The sequence below is a fragment of the Lichenostomus cassidix genome, chromosome 1, assembly GCF_008360975.1.
Source record: "Lichenostomus cassidix isolate B80296 chromosome 1, HeHo_3.0, whole genome shotgun sequence".
Taxonomy (NCBI): Eukaryota; Metazoa; Chordata; class Aves; order Passeriformes; family Meliphagidae; genus Lichenostomus; species Lichenostomus cassidix.
Window position 1 is genome coordinate 22,541,116 of NC_139479.1, and position 24,199 is coordinate 22,565,314.

Below are 24,199 nucleotides of genomic sequence, written 5' to 3' on the forward strand. Positions count from 1 at the left end.
GGTAGAATGTCCACCCAGTTACAACAAGACAACCTGATTTTATGAAACAGTTAGATTTTCTTGACAGTGCTGAACAACCACAACAACATCTTGTTGCAGCCTCCCACCTTGACTGTTCTCCCGTTTCTCCCTCCTCCCTATAAATTATGAGGAAGAAAATTTTAAAAATGTTTGCAAAAATGGCTAAAAGTATGAGCAGGTTTGAAGTGAGATTTTGAGTTACGGTATTTTTTGTATACAAACTTTATCTGGCTATTTGAAAACTGCCTAGGCGTAAAACACAGTGAAAAAAAATTGTAACAATTAGTCCCAAGGAAAAGTGGTGGGTGTGTGTCTGGTTACTGCCAGCTAATGCAGGCCTAATGGATTTTCTGAGAAGACTTGATGGGGAGAAAACACATATTATGAGAGGAGATGTCTGGAAACAAATGTTAGATGGCTTCTTGGTCTGTATTGTCTTGATTTTCATAGTTGCTTGAAACTGTGCTAAAGATGTTTGAAAAAACACTGCCTGGAATCATTTCAACAATAAAACTGGTTAGGGAGGTTCTGTGCTCTTGCCTGTCTGTGTGGTCTTCTGGTTTTCCCAGAGGCTCTCTAGATTAGGTCCTTGCCACTATTCTGGAATAGCCTGCCAGGCTTTGCTGTTTCTGGCAGAGACATTTTTAAGGAGGAAGTGTTTCCAAAGTCTGAACTATTGCTAAATAAGTCCTTGACGGGTTTTTCTTGAAAATAGATGGAACTTGTGAATTCTATCATTATTGCTGTTATTTCTGAACATTAGTTTGTAAAGATAAACCAATAGCATAAGGAAAAGTAAAGCATTCTAAAATAAAAATGTCTAAAACAGGTAGAACAAGTCATGTAACATGTAATCACTAGAGACCTAGGAACAATTAGATACCTGTTCACTTTTGACTGTCCTATTGAATGTGTCTGTGGAAGCACTTTGTTCATACAAGTATCAAAATGCATAGTATCATAAATGTATCAAAAATCACATTTGCTTATGGGGTTAGTATTGTTAATTTCCGTAGTCCATATTTAGAAATCTCAGAAATGAAAGATGATTTTTAGTTTTGGTATGCCACATGACTGTAGTTTTTCTTCACAGTGCTTTACTCAGAATTCAAATTTCAGCTTCTAATTGAGAAATAACCTGAGTTAATTTTTTTTAATCTGTGCATTCAGTGTAGATGTAAGTAATCAGTATTTAAAGTGGCTTGAACAGATGTCTCTGCATGGCAGCTTTGGGGCCTTTTTTGGTTTTTTGTTTGGGGTTTGTTTTTTTTGTTGTTGTTGTTTGGTTTGTTTTTTTTTTACTGCAGAAGCCTATCCCTGAGCAAATACAGTTGTTTACAAGTATAGTCATGTAATATGATTACATTGTGAAAGGATTTAATTGCATGATAAATTTTCCAGGGTAACCTGATGTCTTACTTTGCTACAACAGCCAGCTTTTTCTGATACCTGTATACAGTTTTCATGGTTAAATAACTGTAACTCGGGACAGGTGGGAATGTAAAACTTCTTTGATAGAATCTTTTGTACTTGGACAATGGTAATTCTTGATGTGTTTGTGTAGTGAGAAGCTTTATCTTGAAAACTGGCTTTGAAAGCTGTATTGGTAGTGGAGCTGTAAGTTCCATTAAACTGGATTGCTGGAGTTGGTATTTTTTAGTTTGTAAGATGAGTATTTTGTTTTTAAGTAAATATTATATCTTAAACAATTTTATAAGTGACTGGAAAGAAAAACTGTTAAATAAAACAAAATGTTTTAGGTGAGAATACACATACAGAAAACAAATGTTTCAAACATAACTTGAACCTACCAGAAGCAAAAACTCCCTTTTCTCATCTCCTCAATAATGCAGTTTTAGAAGTTAATTTGTTCATTTCTTTCACATACATACTCCTTTCTCTGTACCCATTACACATCTTAAAAAATTGTCTTGTACTGTAAATTGATCTAAACTAATCAACACAATCTGGAATCAAGTAACAAACCAGTTAATGATACTGTAACTGGTCTGTGTGCTGTCTCTCCTAGGGTATGTGCACAGGAGGGGGTGACTGTGAGCTTAAGTATAAAAGCTTTTGACTTTTCTGGAGAGAGTGACCTTTTAAAAGTTAGGCACTTGATTTGAATGCCAAGTGTCCTTTATAGTGGTACATATTTCTGGCTGAGAATGGGATTGAAACGATCTGGTGTACTTTTGTAATGGAATCTACATGGCATTGTTTAATGAGCAGAAAAACTGTAAGCAGCTGCGCAATGAGCTGAACTGTGTGTTCATCTTCAAATGGGTAACACTGTGCTGCACAGCAAATAGCAATGTGGCTAAATGTGCTAGTTTTAACTTCTATTTCAAACTAACAGAGGCGGTTCAGTTATATATGATTGTCTTAAATGCAGTGCACTTAAAAGGAACTTTATTGACTACTGTATTGAGTAGAGAAATACCTAATGCATTATTTAAAAGTCAGTATATTTTTCTTTTCCTTTTTACTTTTTAGAGTGAATTGGAAAAGGAGTACAAAACCACAAAAGAGGAGTGCCAGACAGCTACTGTTTCAAAGTGATATAACACTGAACACTGCAAGCAGACTTTAAAATTTATTTGTCTTTAAAAGGATTGGCAAATTTTACGTATTTTTTCCCATTGTTTCTGTACCCCACCGAATCACTTCACCTCTCTGTGCATGTCTTAAATTTATAATCTTCTCACCTGAATAATTGGACTTCCTGTAGGTTTTGATTTAGCAAATTATCTGTGGGGTTTTCCCCTTTTTACAGTAAGTTGATGTTTCTACTTCAACTTTTCAGGCACGGGTACCTTTGGACGTGTTCATCTGGTGAAGGAAAAAATGGGCAAGCGTTACTTTGCACTGAAAGTAATGAGCATTCCTGATGTCATTCGACTGAAGCAAGAGCAACATGTGCACAATGAAAAGTCTGTCTTGAAAGAAGTCAACCACCCCTTTTTGATCAGATTGTAAGTTGCTGTATTTTTTAAATTCATTTAACTCATACAGAAAGTGCAGTTAAAGTAGTCCAGAGTCTTGTTTCAAGTTCTTACATATTTAACCAACACCAAACATTTAATTTCTATTACGTAATCTAGATTAAAGTAGATTTTGGAATAAAGTACATATTTTAGAAGAATCAGGACTTTAAAATCAAGGGGCACAATTTAAATATTCAAACAATAATTTATTATAGGGTGTTTTCTCTGTCTTATTTTTCTGCTTCAGAAGAGACATTTTCTGAAGTGAGGTGAAAATGCTAATGAAGAATTGTTAGGATTGGCTCATCAAAATGTCTTCTAAAATGATTCTTGATGTTAAAATGGTGATAAAAGTATTTCTACATGTATGTTCTGTAGATATTGGTAAATAGCTAAAGATATTCCTGTTATTTAAGTATCTGGTTTTTAAAAACTTAAGTGAACTATACTTTTGCAAACTTCAACTTTAAAGAGTTTAAATAACTGCAGCATGTCTTGGACGTTTGTATTTCTGTATTTGAGGCTGTTAAGTGATAGAACTTTTTGAGAAGCTTGATTTAAACACGGTTCATAAAGAAGACTTTTTTTTTTTTGTGGAATTGGGGTAATTCTAATGATCCCTGTGGTCACATTATTAGAGAAAGAAGGTATCATACTTTTCTGTTCACAGCACCACAACGCTTCTTTTAGATCTGAGTCCATATCTATTAATGGGATAAGTAAACCTCTGGTAATTGCAGACTTAATTTCCATTTATATTTTCTCATGCATGCATACAAGGCTGGCTATTAACCAAGATTTGTTCCCATTTACCTTAATCAGTTTTACATAAAATTAGACAAAATTAGCGTTAGTTAATCTCTAGCTGCAGGGACTACAGTTTCCTCCCAGGGTTAAGAAAGTATCAGAGGGAAAACAAGAAGGTAGTCATCCAGAAGATGGAATGAGCCCTGCAGGAGGAGGCTTTTTTCCCTGGTGTAGTGTTGCTTTTTCCGGCATCATGATGATATTAGTTTCCAGCTAGTGTTCAGAAATCCTGTTTGCAGCATAGTATCAGTAAGATGAGTTCTAGAGTATGCAGAGATTGAGATTCATGGAAGAAAGCAAGATGGAGAGGCTGAGTACATCTGGTAAGACTGGGTGAAATATGAATGGAGCAGGGAGAACAGGATTTTTTATGTACATTTGTAAGTTCTTTAAAAGAAAACCCTACCAAAACCAGCAAGATGACTCCCAAAGAAACCCCAACTCAGTAGGTCTGTGTTTCAGGAACAGCAGGAATAGAGAAACTTAGGAGAAATGTCAGAGATAGGGTTGCAAGGATTTTTGTTCATACAGAAGTGATCAAAAATCCAATCAGGTGAGTTTTCCTGCATTTCTTTCACACCTTATTTACAAAATAGCTGATTTTTAAAGTTGCCAAAGGACACAATTCAAATAGTTCACTTTGTGTGCAAGGCAAACATTCTTCATGTCTTCTAGAGCTCTGCCTTTTCTGTTGAAATGTCCAATGAGATGTTGCATCAGCTATGCTCATGTAATTGTCTATGTGATGCCTTTTTCCCTTGACAGAAGAGACTCAAAGCAGCTTAGCTCAAGTGAGGTAGTTAAAATTTAAGTCACAATAATATTTATGTGCTTTAAGTTAAACAAGCCTTTATGGATGATTGTCACTAGACTGTACAACAAATAACACTTTTTGCAGCTTTTTGTGTGACAAAAAGCTTTTTTCAGCCTCTCCTTGCCCAATACATGTCTTGGGTTTTTTTGTGTTAATTGTTTAACTATAAGTGTTTAACAAAAAAGGGGGATATTTTATATAATAGTTCAGCTTTAAGGCCTTTAAAGTGTGTTATCTACATGGTCTGGTTTTTATGTTTTCAGTTAGCTCCACCATCTTAAGCACTGATGGTATTTTCCTGTGGTTGCAAAACAAGGAATATGTGTCAGTGCGGCATAATGTTTCAGGATTATATGATGGAAAATTATAAAGTAATGCTGCACATAATTTCTGGTGTTCAGAAATTCCATATATCTTCCTATATGTAAAGAGTTCTCTTTTTGTTTTTCCTTTTCCTATTGCTTTTCAGAAATAACTACTCTGAATATAGGGAAATACAGTTTTTCTGTATACATTGAACTTAGTAATCTATATATGTTTTTAGACAATTCTTTTCTAAATGCTTCTTAAGTGCCCTTGCAACAGCTGATCACTGGAGATTCCTTGGCAATCTTTAGTGACATGTTTCAGTAATGTGTCATAATTCTGTAGTGCAGGTCTTCATAGCGAGGTGTAATGTTGACATGTTTTTGAAGAGAGCAAGATTTAATAAAAATCAACTATGTCTTGTAGTCCTATAATATAAAACAAGTTGTTTGTCTGCAGAAGTTCACAATGGCATCCAAAATTTATGTAGTAAAGCTGAATTGTAGAGTTAATGACACCGTGCATTTTATTCTAATCACAGCTTCTGTGGGTTTTTTTCTCTTCATTTTGGTATAAAACTACCATTTAAAGCAATCTGAAGTGCAAGTACTGAAGTTCTTAATTTTGCCCTTTTTCTTGTGTGCCAAGTAAAGTATTCATTTTTCTGTCGATAGACAAATCTTTAGGAGTCAATTTTTGAAGAAATTAATTCCAGTAAAAATCCTGTGCTTAGTGGTCTAGATGTTCCATTTTTCCTCTCTGTATTGTCAGATTTTGCTCTTCCTTTTCCATAAATATGTGGCTTTCCATAAATATATACCCACTCCTGCTCTTCTTTCATTTAATGTCCGTAATTACCTAAAATACATTGTCAGACTGTGTTTGTATAATCAATAAAGATACTTTGAACATCATCAGTAGCCAATTAATGATGTTGATGACTGTGATAGGGAAGAAGTTCCATAAAAGCAGAAGGGAAGCCTGGGCTATGCTTTCTCCATCACTGAGGAAGAGCTGTAGCTGATGTAAGATAGTCTATCGTATTTCATTGGTTGCCTCAGTGCAGTGTCAAAAATAAAATCTTCCTGAGTAAAAGTCATTCATGTGTTAAGGAGCTCAGTTTGCCCTGCTTATCTTTCCCAAGGCTTTATGCTCTGATTAAGTACCAGGTACTTGTGATACTGCAGAAGCACTGACTAGAAGCTAAAGCAGCTTCTGTTCTTGTATCACTGTATCAATAAAGTAGGTAGGGATACAGTATTCTCTGTCTTCTATTATAGAATTAGGGATGGTTCTTTGTTTTAAATGGTAGTGTTCGTCAAGATGTTACCAGATACTTATTTTCTTCTTAACTGTTGAGCTACATTTAGGGATGTGATATGTGAGTTGTTTACTGTAGATAGAAAGAAAAACAGCTTAATTTAGGGGAATGTGGAAGAGAAGATTCCTGTATTCTGTCATGAAACATTTTAAAGTCACATGGAATTATTTTCTTTCTTTTTTACCTGTTCAATACTGTTCTATGACTACCACAATAATAGCTCTTAAATTAAAAGTAGCAGCCTCAGGAATGGAAGGTACCTATCCTTAGATTAATTCTGAGGTACAGAAATAATTTTTTTTTTGCTGTCATTTTTGCTTTTCTATTGCTCTTGTGAAAGATACCATAGAAGAACACGCATTGATATCTGATGCTTTATTTGGGATTGTGTGTCTCTCAGGAAGAAAGGATAAGAGAGGAGAAGGACAACTCTTTGATGTCTGGTTTTGAACATACTGTCATGAAAGTGTTTACAAAAGCAGTTTACAAAAGTTACGATGTTTGATAATATAAAATGTAAGGTGTGTAAGAAATGTCTGGTCTTTCTATCAAGTCAGTTATTTGTGCTTAGCAGAGACCTGTTTTGTGCAATGAAACAGAATCTATCAATTAATTTTTTTTCTTGGCCTATGCTGTACTTAGCTAACTGGTTTACTTTGCAGGTTAAGGCAGCTACTTGAATGTTTTACATAATCCTGCTGGATTCTTGGGGTTTTAATATTTGCAGACAACGAATCAGAAATTACTAGTTATGTACACAGTCGGGGCAACAGACACCATTTTACATGTTTACTTGTGAAGTAAATCAGAGACATAATTTCTTTATTCAATAAAATAATACTTTTATTACAGATTTTGGACCAACCACGATGAACGTTTTTTGTATATGTTAATGGAATATGTGCCAGGAGGAGAACTTTTTAGTTACCTGCGCAACATGGGGCGTTTCAACAACAGCACAGGACTGTTTTACTCCACGGAAATTATTTGTGCAATAGAATACTTGCACTCCAAAGAAATAGTTTACAGAGACTTAAAACCTGAAAATATATTACTAGACAAAGAAGGACATATCAAGCTTACTGACTTTGGATTTGCAAAAAAACTGGTGGACAGGTAAGTGGGGTTTTGTTACAGTAATTATGTTTTGCATGCTAAACGGTTAAAAAAAAGTCTGATTTCAGGTGCTCAGCATTTCATTTAACACTCCATGTGGTTCACACATGTCAAATCCCTTAATATGAAGGAAATTATCATCTTAAAATGGCTGTATGGAAACCAGTATTATCCCTTAGGTATAACTAGGAACAATATCATACATAAGCAACCACAGAAAAATATTTTTATATAGCTGATTTTGTATATTCAAGTTTTCAGCAGTCATGTTGTAAAAATGGAGTTCAGTGAAGTAGTATGAACAAATATTAAGATGCATATATTAATCCTCCATACATATTGGATTGCTATATGTTTCGTAACTTGTGCTTCCTTCTAGCTTCCTTACAGAGATTTTTGAAGTGTAAGAGTAACATTTTAAAACTGGATACGCTGTTTTCACTAGCCTGTTGCTAAAATGAAACTGCAAAAATCCAGACTGAAACAATAAGGCCAACTTCAGCAGAAGTTACTTATTTAAATCTAGCTTCTATATTACTGTCAACTTTACTTTATGTAAACTTTTTGATAATGTAGAGGTTTACCCACCTACTCAGTGATTTCTCTGTTCTCTCTGTTTGGACTGCTCTTCCAAGACCATAATAGATGTTTTTAAGAGTAAGCGAGAACATTGGGATTCAATAAAAGGGAGGTAAAAACTAGCCTGTCATATCAGCAAAGTGGTGTGACGAGGTTTGATTTTACGCCTTTGAATCGTCTTTTGAGGGAGACTGTATTTGATTGTTCCACTTGAGGCAGCATGGTGGTGAGTTAGGTGTTACATAGGTGTTACGCAGGTTGCTCATCCTCTTCGCTCAGCAGTGTAACTGTTTGATGCTGCTTTTGCAGCAAAAACAGGTCAGTGTGTGAGGAGAGTTCTACAAGATCAATTTGAAAGGAAAATGGATCTGAAGAAGCTGTGTAATGGATCCATTACAATGTAAAAGTCAGAGGAGACAAATCAAACCATAGAATAGGATCAAAGGTTCTATTCACCTTTAAGGTCTGAAAATCCATTTTAAAACCACAGAATTTTATTATGAACACATTTGAATTCAGTTTCCACTGGGCAAGCAAAAAGGTCTAGAAATGCTGGACTTCTTTCAGTACTTTGTTTTTTAGTCAAAGGAACTTTTTGCAGGAAGAGGTCACATACTTCTACGTAAGAAAGTAATGCAATCTCTTTATAAGACGTTTTCCTAGAGATTAGTATTACTTCCTCTTTATATGTAAATACTGCCACTTAGTGGTAATTCTTATTTTGTGTTTCTGTGGGTTTGAGGCACAAGAGACGTAACCCTTCATTGAATAAGGTGATAGTTCACATCAGAGTATATTTTTAAACCTGGAAGATGAATCTCTAAGATTTAAATCTCTAAATTAGTTCCAAATACATTTTAGAATATCAAACTACGTTATCACTACTGGTTTTAATTGCATTTTTGTTTCCCGTATTGCTTGGGGGGCAGTGAAGTTGATCAGTTTGTGTTGAATACATCATAGAAAATTACAGTCATTTTATTTTCATACCTGATTTACCTACAGATGTACAACAGGTAACATAAATACAGAACATAAAATTGGAATGAGCAAGCACATTGTCAGTTACAGCACAGGTAGTAAGTGTAAGTGGTTTAGATTTTTGTGTTACTGGGTAGTTTTGGAACCACATAGTACTCTCCCAGCTAGCTGAAGTTATTGTCATAATGCTGGTTTTGTCACTGTAAAAATACACAGTTCTCAGCCCTTTATCCACTATTCCACTCCAGTATGTCAGTATGTCATATATGCCAGTATGTCAGTATGTCATAAAGCTTTTGTTTATGGTGTAGCCTATTTGATCAAACGTATAGGAGATATTTGGTCATTTTTATGCATGGCAAACATCTGTACACGTGAATGTGTGTATATGTTAGTGAGTGTATAGGTGTGTGCATATATACAGCATACGTGAACTGCGAAAACAAGACATGAAGTGTTTATGGTTTTCAAACATAGTGAGGTAACCTGCTCTCAGGATCAGCAAAGACACTCCTAGAAAGAAGATCTAATGCGTAAATCAAAACATGGTCTGCAGAAGACCTTTGATAAAATTGCACATTCCAGATGCGTAATACTTCACATGAATGATTCTGTAGCTGCCTAATGGACATTTTTTTGTACACATTTTGTTTTTTCCATTACCCTATGTGAAGGGATGAAATGTTCACCATGTCCCCCTACAGTTAAACTGCTCTTTAGAAAGAGTGTCTGGCTCATAGCTCATGTTCTCACTGTGGGAAGCATCTTGCACCTCTACCTTCTTACTAGTACAATTTCTGAAGGGCTAGACTCTTAATATTTTCTTTTTAGAGACAGAGGAAAGAGAGGAGGTTTTCTTTGCTCCTTCTGTTCCTTGTTGGTATGTCCCTCTGTTTATCCTTGTTCCTCCCTTTTCACTCATAGTGTGCGTTTAAAAATTCTAAATTTTTCTCCAAAACAGTGTGTCTTTGCCTCAGCTGCTGTTTATTTCTTCTCTTTTCCACCTTGATGTTGCTTAACTGAAGACTTAATAACCTTTTCAGTTTCTTGTAAGTACATTCATATAAAATAGATGTGCCACTACTTTTAAAAAAGGGCAATGTCAAGAAGAAAGATGGGGAGGGGGTTTTTATAAATTGCTGTTACCTGAAGGCTGTAAAAAGGATTTGCTTTGAACTTTACAGCTATTACATTTGTAGACCTTTCTCTTTCTGAAAAGCATATACCACTCTTTGGGTATAGTATTTTCATTGAAAATTTTTTTCTGATCTGATTTCTTTTTTTCTGTGTGGCTTTTGGTTGGAATTTTTGTTTTGTGGTGTTTGGGGTTTTTTTTTTTTGTTTTTTTGGGTTTTTTAAATTCCCATGTTCTTTCAGAGAAGCACAAAACTAATCTGCATGGAATTCTTATATTTTTTTACAGCCAGATTTTACTCAGAAAGTTAAAAAAGTTTTAGATAAAATTAAAACTTCAGTGATTTTTTTTTTTCCTGGAATGTTACTCACTGTTAATTTTAGTTTATTCAGTTTACATTCCTTAAAAAGAAATTTGCCTGTGAGTCTTTCTAGAAACTTGTCAAGTGATTAATCTTAAACATATTGGGGATAGTTCTGCACTATTGCTTAAGCTGGATGTGCCTCATGACTGTTCTTCCCTGTGGATTGAAGAGAAAAAGACTAAGACACAGTAAGTCTTAAGTTTGCAAAGTGTATTGTTTGTCACTGTAGAAACAAGCAAGAATGTCCTGCAGAACAAACTTTTCTGGGCTGGATACAAAGCAATCTTTGTTAAATAAAATCATAGAGAAACTGCCAGGATACCAAAACAAGTGTTGTTCATTTGATTCATAAGCAAAATGCTTGTCAGGTACTATGGAGATGGACACTGAATAGTGTAGAATGCTAAAGCACATTAACCATCGAAACTTAACTTCTTCACTTAGTACCCTTCGAAAGTTTCACAAAATTATTTCATAGCTTACCTTTGTAACCAGAGTAGATCCTTCATTTTATTTCATGCTTTAGAATTGTGTGTTCAACCTCATCAATTATCATTTACCTGTATTTCAGCTTTTATCTTGAAAATCCAGAGCAGTGAATGTTTTGTAGCAATTTGAAGGGAACAGTCTATTCTTATTTTTCTGCACTGTAATTTATCTTCAAAAAGATTATCTAGAGTTTCAGATGAATATTCAGTAGTCATAAAATAGCAATGATAAAAAATAATTTTAAAATGTTGTCTTTTTGTAGCATTTACTTGGTGTGTTATCCAAAATACTAAATAATTTGTTTCATGACCAACAAAAGAGGAAACACAAGTCATGATCTTACAGCGCAGATACACATCTTAAAAAAGAACATGAGCTTCTTCCAAGTTCTTGTGTAGTTAGTAAACATAAATTTCTCTATTGAAATTAAGGAAGTAGTTAACCTACTGGTGGTAATAAATTGTGTTTCCTGTTGCAGCTAGGAGACTTCAAGTTACACTGGCCTGAATTCACAATTTTCTTGCTTTAATAAAAAGATCCTGCTAATAACCTCTGTGGTAATTGAGAGTCATTTTAGTTACATTGTCCCCAGCAAATTATCTAGGTCCTGGAAGTCATGATCAAATAAAAGGCTGATTTTGGGGTTTTTGGTTTTTTTTGTATGTAAATGACCTTGACAGAGGATGAAAAACTCCTTGTTCCCAAATACAGTAAAACAGCCAGTTGCTTCTTTTGCATAGCTGGCTAAATGAGTATGATTAAGTCACATGATGGATATAGCTTTCTAAATTTGAGAGAATGAGAAACTTTTTAAAAGATGACTTAGCTTTGCTGTTATTAATTCCATAGTCCTGATGTAGGCAACTGCTAGATGGCAGTAGTGTCAAGCAGTGCTGTATGTAAGAATTCAGTATGCTTGCTTTGGAAAGTGAGACTATATATTTTTTAGATGAATTTATGATGAAAATTAAAAATGTTTCTTTCTACACTAATGAATGTAGTTTCAAGAACCTTGAAGAACATTGTATGCAAGGCATGTCTAACACTTTTGACAGTTTAGCTGGAGTAATTTGGCTTTTGCCGTAGTAAAATGAAGCTTAAATTGAAATTGAAGTCATAATTCTTCATTTAAAACCTTAACTGACTGTACATCTCCTCTTCCTTTATTTTAACTATTTTTATGAATCAAGGCTATGGCTTAAAATAAACACCAAATAAAAGGAAAACAAGAAAAAAAACATCCCCAAAGCTCCCTTTAAAATATTTCCTAGAATCATAGAATATGCTGAGTTGGAAGGGACCCATCAGGATCATCGAGTCCAACTCCTGGCCCAGGGCAGGATGCCCCCAAGAGTCACACCATGTGCCTGAGAGCACTGTCCAAACACTTCTTGAACGTTCTCAGGCTTGGTGCTGTGACCACTTCCTGGGCAGTCTGTTCCAGTGTCCAGGGTGAAAAACCTTTTCCTGATATCCAACATAAACCTCCCCTGACTCAGCTTCATGCTGTTTCTTGAGTCCTGTCATTGGTCCCAAGAGTGAAGAGATCAGTGCCTGCCCCTCTGCTTCCCCTTGTGAGGATGCTGAACACTGCAATAAGGTCTCCCCTCAGACTCCTGCAGGCTGAACAGACCAAGTGACCTCAACCCCTCCTCATAAACTTCCCCTCCAGACTTTCACCAGCTGTGTTGCTCTCCTGGGGACATTTTCTAGTAGTCAAATGTCTTTTTTACATCGTGGTGCCCAAATCTGCCTCAAGGTGAGGCCATATCAGCACAGAGTAGGGGGGAACAAACATCTGACTGCATTCTCAGAAAAAAAGAAGTTGAATTAGTGTTACTTCCAAAAGTGATTGGTATTTATCTTAATGCATTTGTTCAGGAGTATTATTACCAGTTCGGAGAAAATTCTTCCTCTCACAAATACTCAGAGGTTTTTTTGGTGCAAGTTAGAAATCATGTGCAGTGACTGTTTGTGATTGTATTCTTTGTCATCTCTAACTAGAACTCCTTTTAAAATGTGATACACTTTTCTTTCTTATTCTGTGCTGTGATTTCAATTTCTCTTGAATTGGTGACCATGTTTTCAAAGTTTTATCTTCCGACTTGCTGTTGGGCAAAGGTAATTTATTCGAAATGAGAGCACCTTTTTTTCTCAGGTGTGTATTTAAACCTAAGTCAAGGGAGTGAAGCCAGACAAATTCTACATGGCCATTTTTACAAAGAAAAGTTCACATTTCTGGAAGAAATTATTTGAGAATATTCTTCTTTTCAAATGTAATTTGGTCTTTGTAAACATAACTGCTTAGCTTCAGTTTGTTTCATGTCTTTATAGATTTGAGTTTCAATTAGCAGTGTAAGTTTTATTCTGACTTTACCATAGAAAGCTGACAAAAAATTACATTTAAGTACATCAAAAATAATATTGCTTACTTCTCACACTTGGTTAACTACACCTTGTAAATATTTTAAATAACTAAAAATATTAAATGTTTTGCATTTGATGGATATTGTGGAAGTAATGACAGGTTAGATTTCAATACTATTTGAAAAACTTTACTTAGATTGTAAAACAAATCTTTCTTGTATGTGCAGTTATTTACTGATCTAAACTCCCTCCTTCCCCTTTTTTTCTAAATCAACTTTTTTTGCTGGAAAAGCCCACTAAGCTTGTCTTCTTCTGGGCCTGTTAGAAATAGTCCATGAACTCCCAAGGTCTGCAGCTTACAGAGAGAAAAATGCTAATAATAATTCAAAGCAATCTGTAGCCTAATGGATAGAGTACCACACCACCAGCTGGGAAATTCAGTGCACAGATATTTTCTGCAGGCAGGAAGTTTCTTAATTTGCATACATCTCTGTTCCAGGAGAATTGAAGAGCATCATCAAAGCAGTCTGTTTAGATCTTGTAGAGGCCTTTCTTATTTCTCTGCTTCTTTATACAGTATATATATACGTATATGTTGGGTATGTCTTATGTGTGTGTTTGGTTTTTGCTATTACTGTTATTTCAGTTTCACTTTGATCTGGTTTTGTTGTTTTGTGGTTTGTTTTTTTTTTTTCTTTCTTCTTTTACTCCCAGAACGTGGACTCTCTGTGGCACTCCTGAGTACCTTGCACCAGAAGTTATACAAAGTAAAGGCCATGGAAGAGCTGTGGATTGGTGGGCCCTAGGAATTCTTATATTTGAGATGTTGTCAGGGTAAGTGATAATTACTGTATCACAGCAATGTTATGTAATACAGTAATACACAATTATTTGCTGGTTCTGTTTACAATATTTAGATTTGCAAATTTGGGCTAAATTCATTATTGATATACCAGTTTAATTTCTGCCTTTGAAGAAAGAAATTGTGAATCTGTACAAAAGAACATATATCTCTGTTGTTGTGGGAATGCTTTAGGGTTTTGAGTTCGTTGTTTGTTGTTTTAGTTTTGGGTTTTCCGTTTGGTTTGGTTTTTTGGTTTTTTTTTTTTTTTAACTTAAGGCAAAGAGAAGCTGTTAAGAAAGTCTTATCTGTTTTGGAAATTCAGGTTTTGTCAAAGTTTAGATTTTTATTCATAAGATACTTTATACTTAAAGGGTAAAGAAAAGGACTACTTCTGTAATTAATTTCCAGCATAGTGAAGTCCAAGTTGCAGTGGGAGCTTTAGTCTGTAACAACACATAGTGGCAAGTAGGAAGACTTCTATTGATACAGTTTATGTTACTATTGAGCACTGGTTTTCTTTAAACCAGAGGAAAAAGAATGGGGAAAAGCTTTATAGGTCTGTTTGAAATAAGTTTGCTCAAATGCTACTTTTGGTGTTCTGGAATTCATTTGATAAGCAATGTTTCCAGAATTGTACAAATTCAAGCTGAAGAAGGAATTTCTGGCATTAATGTAATTAACTGTTCATGACTTGTTAATATTAGTTAGATAAAAGTAATTGTCTTAATTTGTTCTGATTTCAAAAAAATAAATATTGTTTTCAGTAAAATAAATAACTGATTTAGGGAGTATGTGAAATTGTGCTTGTGTACTAAACAAGTCATCTGCATGTTTTTCCTTTTTTATTGTCTTGGCTGTGTTGTTTGAAGGTACTTGCAAAAGACTGGGATTTTTGAAAGCAATTGGCTTTGTCATGGTGGGTGCTGTAAAACAAATGCAGATTAAAGCACGGCTTTCATAGCATCCAAAGAAACATAGTATATTTCATCAGTTTGATTTCATAGTTCTTAAAACTTCTTCCTTGTACCTGGCTCAGTGTTGCTCTATGGCTTCCCAGTCCCCAGGTGTGTCAGGTGTCCTCTGTGGCTTTTCCTTATAAATCTGCAGCCTTATAGAATGATCAGAACAAAATGTCCTTACTTGGATTTATTCATCCTTTTCTCTATGCAGTACTGTCAATTCAAAGTGACTTTGGTGACTCTTCCAGTTTTTGGACAAGCTTGTAAAATTGCCTGAGCAAGCCATTCCCCTGATGGATAGGGGTCACTTCAGAGCTCCAATACATTGCATGTACTGCTGTGAAGTCTACCCAATAGCAACACAACTTTATCCCAGTACAGCATTGCTGCCCACTGCTTGCTTTCTTATTATCCTAGAGGCTTGTATAGGCACTGACTTTAAATCTCAAGGCAATTTGTGAACAGAAAAACAATAAAAATATATAATAGTTGCTGACTGACCCAGGCAGGCTTGGCTGACTGGTCTAATATGAAGATGTTATTTATGTAGGCTGATCTGTGCAGAGACCAGGCTTCACCTTTCTTCCATCACTCCCTGTAAGGTGAGCAGCCCAAGTTGGTCAAGAGAATCCTTCTCAGAGAGATGAAAGGAACAAGAGATTCCCATCAGGCTTGTTACCACTAATCTTAGTCCTAGACAGCAGGAAGACTGTAGATAAAAGTGTCTGGTGCTGTAATATGAGTGCAGGTGCTGCAGTCACCCAGCTGTGATTTACCTTCCTGCCACGGGTTTCAGTGGGACCACTCTCTGTTAGGTCTGTGTGGTCTCAGTGTAAGTGGATATTGGGCCTTTTTTATTTGCATGCCTTACAGAGATGTTGTTAGGATTCTCTCTACCAGACCACTAATAGAAACATGGCTTACAAAGTTAGCATACTAACTACAGATGGTAATCAAGCAAGATGTTTGGAGTCAGTGAGACCACAGGACAGCAGGGCACTGAAGTATGACTGCTGTATATTCTACTGAAATATGACTGGTATATATTGTTTATAAAAAAAGGGAGCAGCTGCCGTTGTTTCTATGTTGGATCTTCTGTGTCATGACACTATCTAGCTCAAGGGATGAGACCTGGATTCCAGGGTGGGGGGAGGTTGCTAAATATGAACATTTTGGCTTTTAGACACTTTTAACCAATAGAGATAGATTACACTTTTCTAAAAGCAGCTGGGATCTTGTATAGGCTGATTGACAGAGCGGCTGTCTATTGTGTGTGATTTTCTAAGGTTTTTTACCACAGTACTGGTGTAGACATGCTCTTCATAATGATTGAATGCTGCCTTGGATAAGGACTCCATCCAACACTAAAAAAGCAGCAGCATTCAGTCATTTTTCACAGCTGGTATAGAGACTCCACACAGGCTTGTTTCTTTGGGGTGTTTGTGTTTGGAGGCTTGGGTTTTGGGGTGTTTTTTGTTTGGTTTGGGTTTTTTGAGGTGGGGGTATAGATTGGTACTACTTTCTCAGGATTTTTTTTTTTTTTAGGGGATTAAAGGAAGGCAGGGATTATGGCTTCTTTCCCTTTTCTTTAGATGGGAAGGTTGTCAAAATGAGTGTATGCTTTTAGCATTTTATCAGCTTTTTGCTGTTCTTGGCAGTAGTGTTTCGTAACATTTTCCTCACCAATTCAAGATATGGCCAGAGATTTAGTATCAAGGCTTTTATTGCATAAACAGCCGTAGTTAACTTGATCCATTGAAATTCAAAGAAGATATAAGAAATTGGAAAACATTTTGAAGGTGAACAAAACCTGACTTCAAGACTAAGTTATTGTCTGCAAGTAAATTAACGTAAGACATTTGATAGTTATTTCCTGAAGGTAGTCCCACTGAAGCCCAAAAGCAGTTGAAAAGAATTGGTAGATGTGTGTGTAAGGAAATGGCCTCTGTGAAAACAAACAAACAAACCCACACCTTCCTGTTCTACAGTGTCTTATTTCCCTAAATTAATCTCCAGAGGCCCATGGAATCCTCATTCTGCACAAACTTAGGTTTAACGTAGAAAGATATAGGAAGGGGAAGGGACAGAGAGAAGCAAGGGGGAGAAGAAATATTAACAGATGAATAACACCAAGTTTGTAGAGTTAATCTAAACAAGCTGAACAAATGGTCAGTACAAGAGTTAGAACATTATTTTGCGTAAATGAGTTCCAGTACAATTTACTGTAGAGAAAAATATACTTGCTATTTAATGTTAGATATGTTTGGTTGTAATTGTACTGTTATCAGATATGCAGCTAATATGAATTCTGTGTATTCATGAGGGCTTTGTGGTTTTTGTTTTTGCTTTGGTAGTCATAGGCAATGTGTTGGTCTATCATTTTAGGCAGGTAGTGGTTCCTGTCTGCAGTTTCGTATTCTCAGACCTGTGTATTTTCCCTTGAGGTTTTCTAACTTCTGTTCTTCAGACTGTCTTTGAGACTTATGTCTGTGCCATTGTTATGCTTCAGTTAGCAGAAGAAATGGTTTGCAGCTGTTCTCGCATTTACAGAGATACTATTTTTTTGTAGCTTCTTTTCAGTTGGTGAAAAGAAGGCAGCTGTTTGTATTTGTGTTGTGGTGTGAAGAAAGTCTGAAACTCAAGGGGATTTTTGTTGATTTATTAGGTAGCTTCCACCACAATACTTGGGTTGTTTTGTCTAAAATCTGTGCTATGTTGAAGGTTGACATTTACACAAAGCGTCAAAATCAAGTTACTTGGTTTGTCCATAGGAAAACTCTGTTATCTTTCAAAGCTGTTTCCATTTTGCATGCAGTTCAAATGTACTTTAAGCAGAATTGCGATAAAATACTATATAGCCAAGTGTGATTTAAATTTCTCTCAAGGACTCTGGACGTAGTAATTTTGGATTTTCAAAGTGGGAAAGCAAACAGCAATTTAAACATGTAAATGTGAAAAAAAAATATGTACTTCTATTCTTCTTGATTTCACACCTCAGTAATGTACAGTAATCTGCTTACTGCAGCTGGCGGCTTTGTAATACATAGTTACAAAATCTCATTCCAATTGCTTTATGCATTTATAGACTCTAATAGGTAATAACAAAAAAAAAAATTGTGTTTGTCAACTTGCTATGGAGAATGTGAAGGATATTAATATTGCTTGACTAAAAAAGAAGCTTTATATGATAATCTTTCTTGTGTGGGAAAACTTAAGCATATTAAATACCTATCACGTTTTCCTTGTTCTTTAGTGCCAAAGTGGGGATTTTTAATAATGCAGGTATTCTTCCTGAGATTCTTCCACTTTCTAGTTAGCTGAAAAGTAGTTTTTCGTAGAGAAAGTACTCTGGCTTTCTGAACATCAACAAGAAATGTGTCCTTTAGTCTTTCCCTAACCAGATAGTTTAGTCATGCTTTTCAGTGCTTTGAATTATTACTTTGTTTTTTACCATAAGCCTACAGACAACTTTACTTAACTATTCTGATGGAATTTGATTTTTTCCATGGCCGAATTTTACAAAGGGAATCCTAATCCACTTGATCATCAGCTGAATAAAGAAGAAATTAATACTCCTGAAGACATAATGGAAGTAATGTATAGTACTTGTTGAGGAATAAGATAGTTTGAGTACCACAGAATTTTGAAAAAGAGCCTGAAGTGAAGAAATACTGGTTTCATCCTTTTTTTTGTGCTACCAGTGATTTCAAAAGCCACAAGCACTGTATTTGTGTGTGTATGCACAGTTTAGTTTTCTGAGAAAGTAATTATAAAATGTTAGGGAGACATGAAAATATTTCAAATAAACTGTAATGGTGGTTGGATGTTATTAATACGGTCAACACTCAAAACCTGGGGTGTTTTTAAATCTGTAGGGACTTGGAGGCAGAAGCATAGTTAAGAGGGTTGCTTTGGTCATGTTACAGAGGACAAAGCAGGACTGAGATTAGTGAATGAGTACTTAATTATTCCCTTAGAAGGTTTCTTGCGGTAACTTTTAAAAGCAAGACTGACACTCAGAAAAAGGTTGTCACTTAGGCTCAGCTGCCTGTACTGGCTGTACTGATGGACCCCTACCCTGAGCAGTCAGGGGATGTATTACACTAGCAAAGGAAGCACAGCAGAAAACTCTCAGTTCTTTCTGTGGCTGTACAACAAGAAGTAGTGGCTCTGTTAGCTCATAACTTCATGAAGAACTTCATAGAAAATAGAAATGTAGAATTTTAATTACATCTTAATTTACTATTCATCATGGGGAAGATTATGAAATGAATACTTCTATCTGTCCCGCACAAAAAGGCAGCTGCACTTGGAGAGTTGTGAGCAGTCTGTCTGTTTCAAAAACCTTATCTAGCAAAACATACACTTGAATTCAAAAAGTACAACAAATAACTGAACTGGATAATGTGTTCATGTGAAGGTCCTTTAACACTTTAGCCAGAAACCGGTAAATAAGGGTGTGCCTGCAGTTACAGGACCAGATCAAAAATGGTAATGTTCTTTTGGAGAGTATATCCCTGGGTTTTACAGATAAAGGCAAAGCATTTTTTATTTTTAACATTGAAAATACTGCATTAGTGTAACAGTTTAATGTTTTTCTATTCTGTTGTTATATTGAAATTTTTGTTCTGCATTCAGTGTGTTGCATACAAAAATGTTTTCTGTTTTTCAATGGCAGCCTTAAGTTATTCTTCAAGATAGTATTTGATTGGTGGTGTCTTAGCAAGAAGAACAATATAATCAATTGTTTCTGAGGGGAATTGCTATAATATAATATGCTTAAGAGATTTTTAGAACTTCTTTTTCTAACTTCAAATTTCTGTATTAAAATAGGTTTCCTCCTTTTTTTGATGACAATCCATTTGGTATATATCAGAAGATTCTTGCTGGCAAAATAGATTTCCCAAGGCATTTGGATTTATATGTAAAGTAAGTCCATGACTCCCAACACTGTCTTTTCTATTCTAAACACCTTCTGAGCACTGTTTCTAAAGAATCTTTTTAGAAGACCTGATTTCACATTCTGGTTTTCTGAAACATCATGTTGGAAAGTATTTTGTATTACATTTACACTTGCAGTCCAAATAAACTTATATATCTGATAGACTTCAAGGTGGTGGTACAGTTGTGAGTATCTGACTCTTTTCTGTGTATTATGGAATATTAAATGATTTTCTACCTTGCAAAAGCCTCATTGGCTTGTACTTTAAGAAAGTAAAGATAAGAAATATGAGGAGATAATTTGAGTAAAAATCAGTAGAGCAGGAAACTAGCACTAAACTGTTTCTATCTATAGATACATACCACTTAAATAACTCAACAGAATTACTTGAAAGAACTCTGATACTTCAGAAGTTCTAGTGTAAAATCAACTTAAAATTTATGATAGCAGGGGCCCAATTCAATATGCAGTATTACATATACATGTAATGTGGTTTTAATTCTCAGTAGTTTGCAGTTGTTAAAGGTGTATTGCAGATGAAATAAGGCTTTTTCCTGTTTAAAAATCCCATAACTGAAATAATTTTAGTAAACATTAAAACAGAGGAAATGCAATTATAAACATGAAGTTTCTCCTATGAAACAGAGATAACTGAATGAATGTGTGAGACAGTGATGACAGGAAGTTACTCTTATGTAATTAATTCATGATGTTTTGATGGTGACTTTAGAGAGGCACTTGCTTATTGTCACTACTGGGTAAACAAATAAAAGCAAAACTAATCATTTGAGAAAGGTTTGGTTTTTTGGGGTTTTTTAAGTTTTTTTGAAGACTCCACTGAATAATTAGGTGCACTAAATAAAGCAAGTCTGTATCCCGTAGGCTGACTAGTGTCTCATATTTTTGTGTCTTTGTAACAGTTTTCTCTTAGTAGCCCTATGCTGTTTCCAGTTTAGTGTAGTCTCGTTGTCTGGTCTTCCTAATCCAATTAGTCTTGGAAAGAAAACTGATTCTCTCATAGTATTCTGTGCACTGAAGTATGATATTGTGACCAGAAGCTGGAACTTCTCAAATTTATCATCACTAACAACCCCATCTAATACAGTGAAAGCAGTTCAGGCTGATAAGGTCACCCCTGAGCCTCCTTTTCTCCAGGCTAAACAATCCCAGCTCTCTCAGCCATTCCTCATAGGACTTACTCTCCAGACCCTTCGCCAAGTCCATCACCCTTCTCTGGACATGCTCCAGCACCTCAATGTCTTTCTTAAAGTGAGTGGCCCAGAACTCTAGGTGTGGCCTCACCAGTGACAAGTACAGGGAGACAATCACTGTCGTGTCCTGCTGGCCACACTACGTCTGTGGCTTCCCTTGCTTTCTGCAGTGAGTTGTGAGCGTAATGTCTTGGCCATCAACCCCTCTTCCTTCTTTCAAACCACTATATGCAGAACTGGATAGTCTTTGAATATCTCTGCATCATTAGCTTAAAGCAAGTGCCAAGACTATTTTGTCCAATGAAGGCAGGCAGTCTGCTTCTTACTTTACTTTTATCCCACTTGTGTTTTCCCTCTTCTTCCAATAAGTCAGTATTTCAGCAAGGAAGAAGTCTGTCTTGGATCCTGTCTCATCCAGCCTGTGTCTGAAGTATTAGTGCTATCCAGTGTTTCAACTCTTTGTTTTGGGACAGCAGAACTATTTCCCTTCCTGGACTCTGAGAACACTTCTCTCCCTAGGTATATGTACTACTTGTGCTAATGGACATTGATATTTTCTTACTCATCTACTCCCTCACCCTCACTCACTTTTTACTTTCTGAATTTGTACCACTTCTACTTTCCTCCTGCTACATGAATGTTGCTCTCTTCTACTGCTTCTGTAAACTTTTTTTTGCAAAGCCAGTTTTCAAAAACTCCAAACAAATAGTCATTGTTACAGCATTTTATTGATTATTGCTCTGGAGAGACCTTTATGTAGAATTTAATTCTCCAAATACATACAGCAACATATCTATTGAATTAATTTCAACATGATAATTTTTAATTTTTTTTTTTTGAACCATCTATTATTTGTTTCAATTCAATGGATATTTATTCTGGTCAATGCAGCAAGTATAATTTTTAGTGACAAACACAGTATCACTGAGTAAGCTCATCCCTTAAGCATTCTATGATGAATTTTTGGAGCAGGCCAAGAATGATCCATGGAATGTTGTCTGATTTTATAGAAATAGGAAGGTATCTTTGGCCATAAACTCTGTGAGTCTCTTTTTGGGTTTCTGGATTTCTTTTCAGTCCTACTTCTGTTTTAAAATGTGCTTATAATTACCCTTGTAGCTTCTTCCATAAAGAATGGTCTTCTCTGTGAAATAGAAAGGGCTATTTCTGTGAAGGTGACTGTAAAATTAGTTGGTCACATGATTTAATCTAATCCGTATATTGATTGCCTGGAATGAACCTGAAAGTTTTAAAAATTGCTTTCTACATGGACTTAATTTAATGTCTTTCCAGTTGATATAGAATTGTATTCCTGCCAAATGCAGCAGCTTTTGAAACAGTCTAGAACATTCAGTTCATCCGTTCTTCCTGCGTACACTTTCATGATGTCAAAGATAGGTGACACAATGCTATTTGTTGGGGGGGATAGTAGACGTTACATATAGGGATGGAGAGAGGCAGGTGTGTCATTGTTATGTTTGTGTTCTTTTCTGTAAATAAAACTGTTGACTTTTTTTAAATCTTTTATATTGTTAAAAATTGAAACGAGCTATACTCTGTAATCTCCAGCAATTCATGCTGTATGTCATCTCTCAGGACTATTTGAGACTGTAGAAATAAGGAAGGTTAAACTTTTGTTCTTTCTTCTCATTGGTATTTTGTGCAATTAGACCAGAATGCTATTTTTTCTAAAATTAAATAGCAAAATAATCTTTGAGATAAAAAGTAACTGCTTATAGAAATATGAAGCCATATTTTTTATTCAACTCAATTATTAAGCTAATTCCATAAACCATGATTATTTTGGTTTATGTTATAGTGGTTTGGTGCTTAATATTTGAAGTACTTTGCTATTAAAATGGAAGAGTTTTATGTCTCTAAACTTCTCGTAATCTTTTAAAATGTTGATCTGGCTTTATGTAGAACTGTTTGATGAACCAGTATCTCGGTGAGCCTCAGTGAGGCTTTTCATTTTCAGTGAAATTATATCTTAGAGATGTTACTAGTTTTAAGCAGATGGCTAGCTCCTCCATGGTTTCTCTGGATATTTGGCATAAAGCTGAGTGTGCAGCTTTATCCACTTTTTTAATATGTGTTGGTGTTGTGTTATGACACAGAGATTAGAGATCCATTTTGAGATTTGGAATGCCCAGCAAAATACAAAAATATGAAGAAACAAATGGTGCTGCTCGGTGAGGGGCAGGGGAGGAGAGAGAGGTTTTCTCCACTTGTTTCTTGAAAGAGTCTAAAAGAAATTTTCAAGAATTCCATTAGAATCTGTTAGATTCTTCTTTATTTTTGCTCTTAAATGTCCTAAAATATGGGGAAATGAATGGGTCAAAGGAAAGTATGTCTATATTCTGTAACACTTTTACAACAGCCAAATATAAATGACTTCTGTTTAACAGAGAACATGTTTTCTTTACTTCAGAGACCTTATTAAGAAGCTGCTTGTGGTTGACAGAACAAGACGACTAGGAAATATGAAGGTCAGTATACAATCTTAGGTGTAATACAGAACAAGGTTGAAAGAATTCTGTAGGAAGGATGTAAACAGTTCTTCATAGAGTTTTTGTTTTTATGAGCGTGAAAGAGATGCATTTTCCCATATGTTACTTCAGTTATGCAATTCTAAATGCGAAGTTTAACCTGTGTATTTCTGGTTTGCTGAAAATCACTCTCCTATTTGGATTAAAGCTATCTTTCATGATGGTTTCTCTCCCTCCTCACCAGCATCACCACCACCAGCCCCTTCATTAATTTGAAAACCTAGATTAGACCAGAAACATGGTATTGTGTCCTGTAGTAAAGGGTGCCTGCTCATTTGGTTCTTTTTATGGAGTTGTTAACCACAGAAGGAGCACTGATCAAATTTGAAGTTTAAAAATTATTTTTAGGAGTGTAGGGATTGTTGTACTACCATGATATCTGGTCCTTGTCTTGGTGGGGCTGGTTT

The 24,199-nt window shown here is 35.5% G+C and overlaps 1 protein-coding gene across 1 annotated transcript in view; it reads left to right on the forward strand.

Moving 5' to 3' along the window:
• Nucleotides 1–24,199, forward strand: part of PRKX (protein kinase cAMP-dependent X-linked catalytic subunit) — a 56,176-nt gene that overhangs the window by 22,877 nt on the left and 9,100 nt on the right. Inside the window, exons 2-6 of the mRNA XM_085052729.1 lie at nt 2,828–2,996; nt 7,109–7,372; nt 14,002–14,121; nt 19,924–20,019; nt 23,675–23,732. Coding sequence (XP_084908855.1) covers nt 2,828–2,996; nt 7,109–7,372; nt 14,002–14,121; nt 19,924–20,019; nt 23,675–23,732 — 707 coding nt within the window. The remainder of the gene's footprint in view (nt 1–2,827; nt 2,997–7,108; nt 7,373–14,001; nt 14,122–19,923; nt 20,020–23,674; nt 23,733–24,199) is intronic.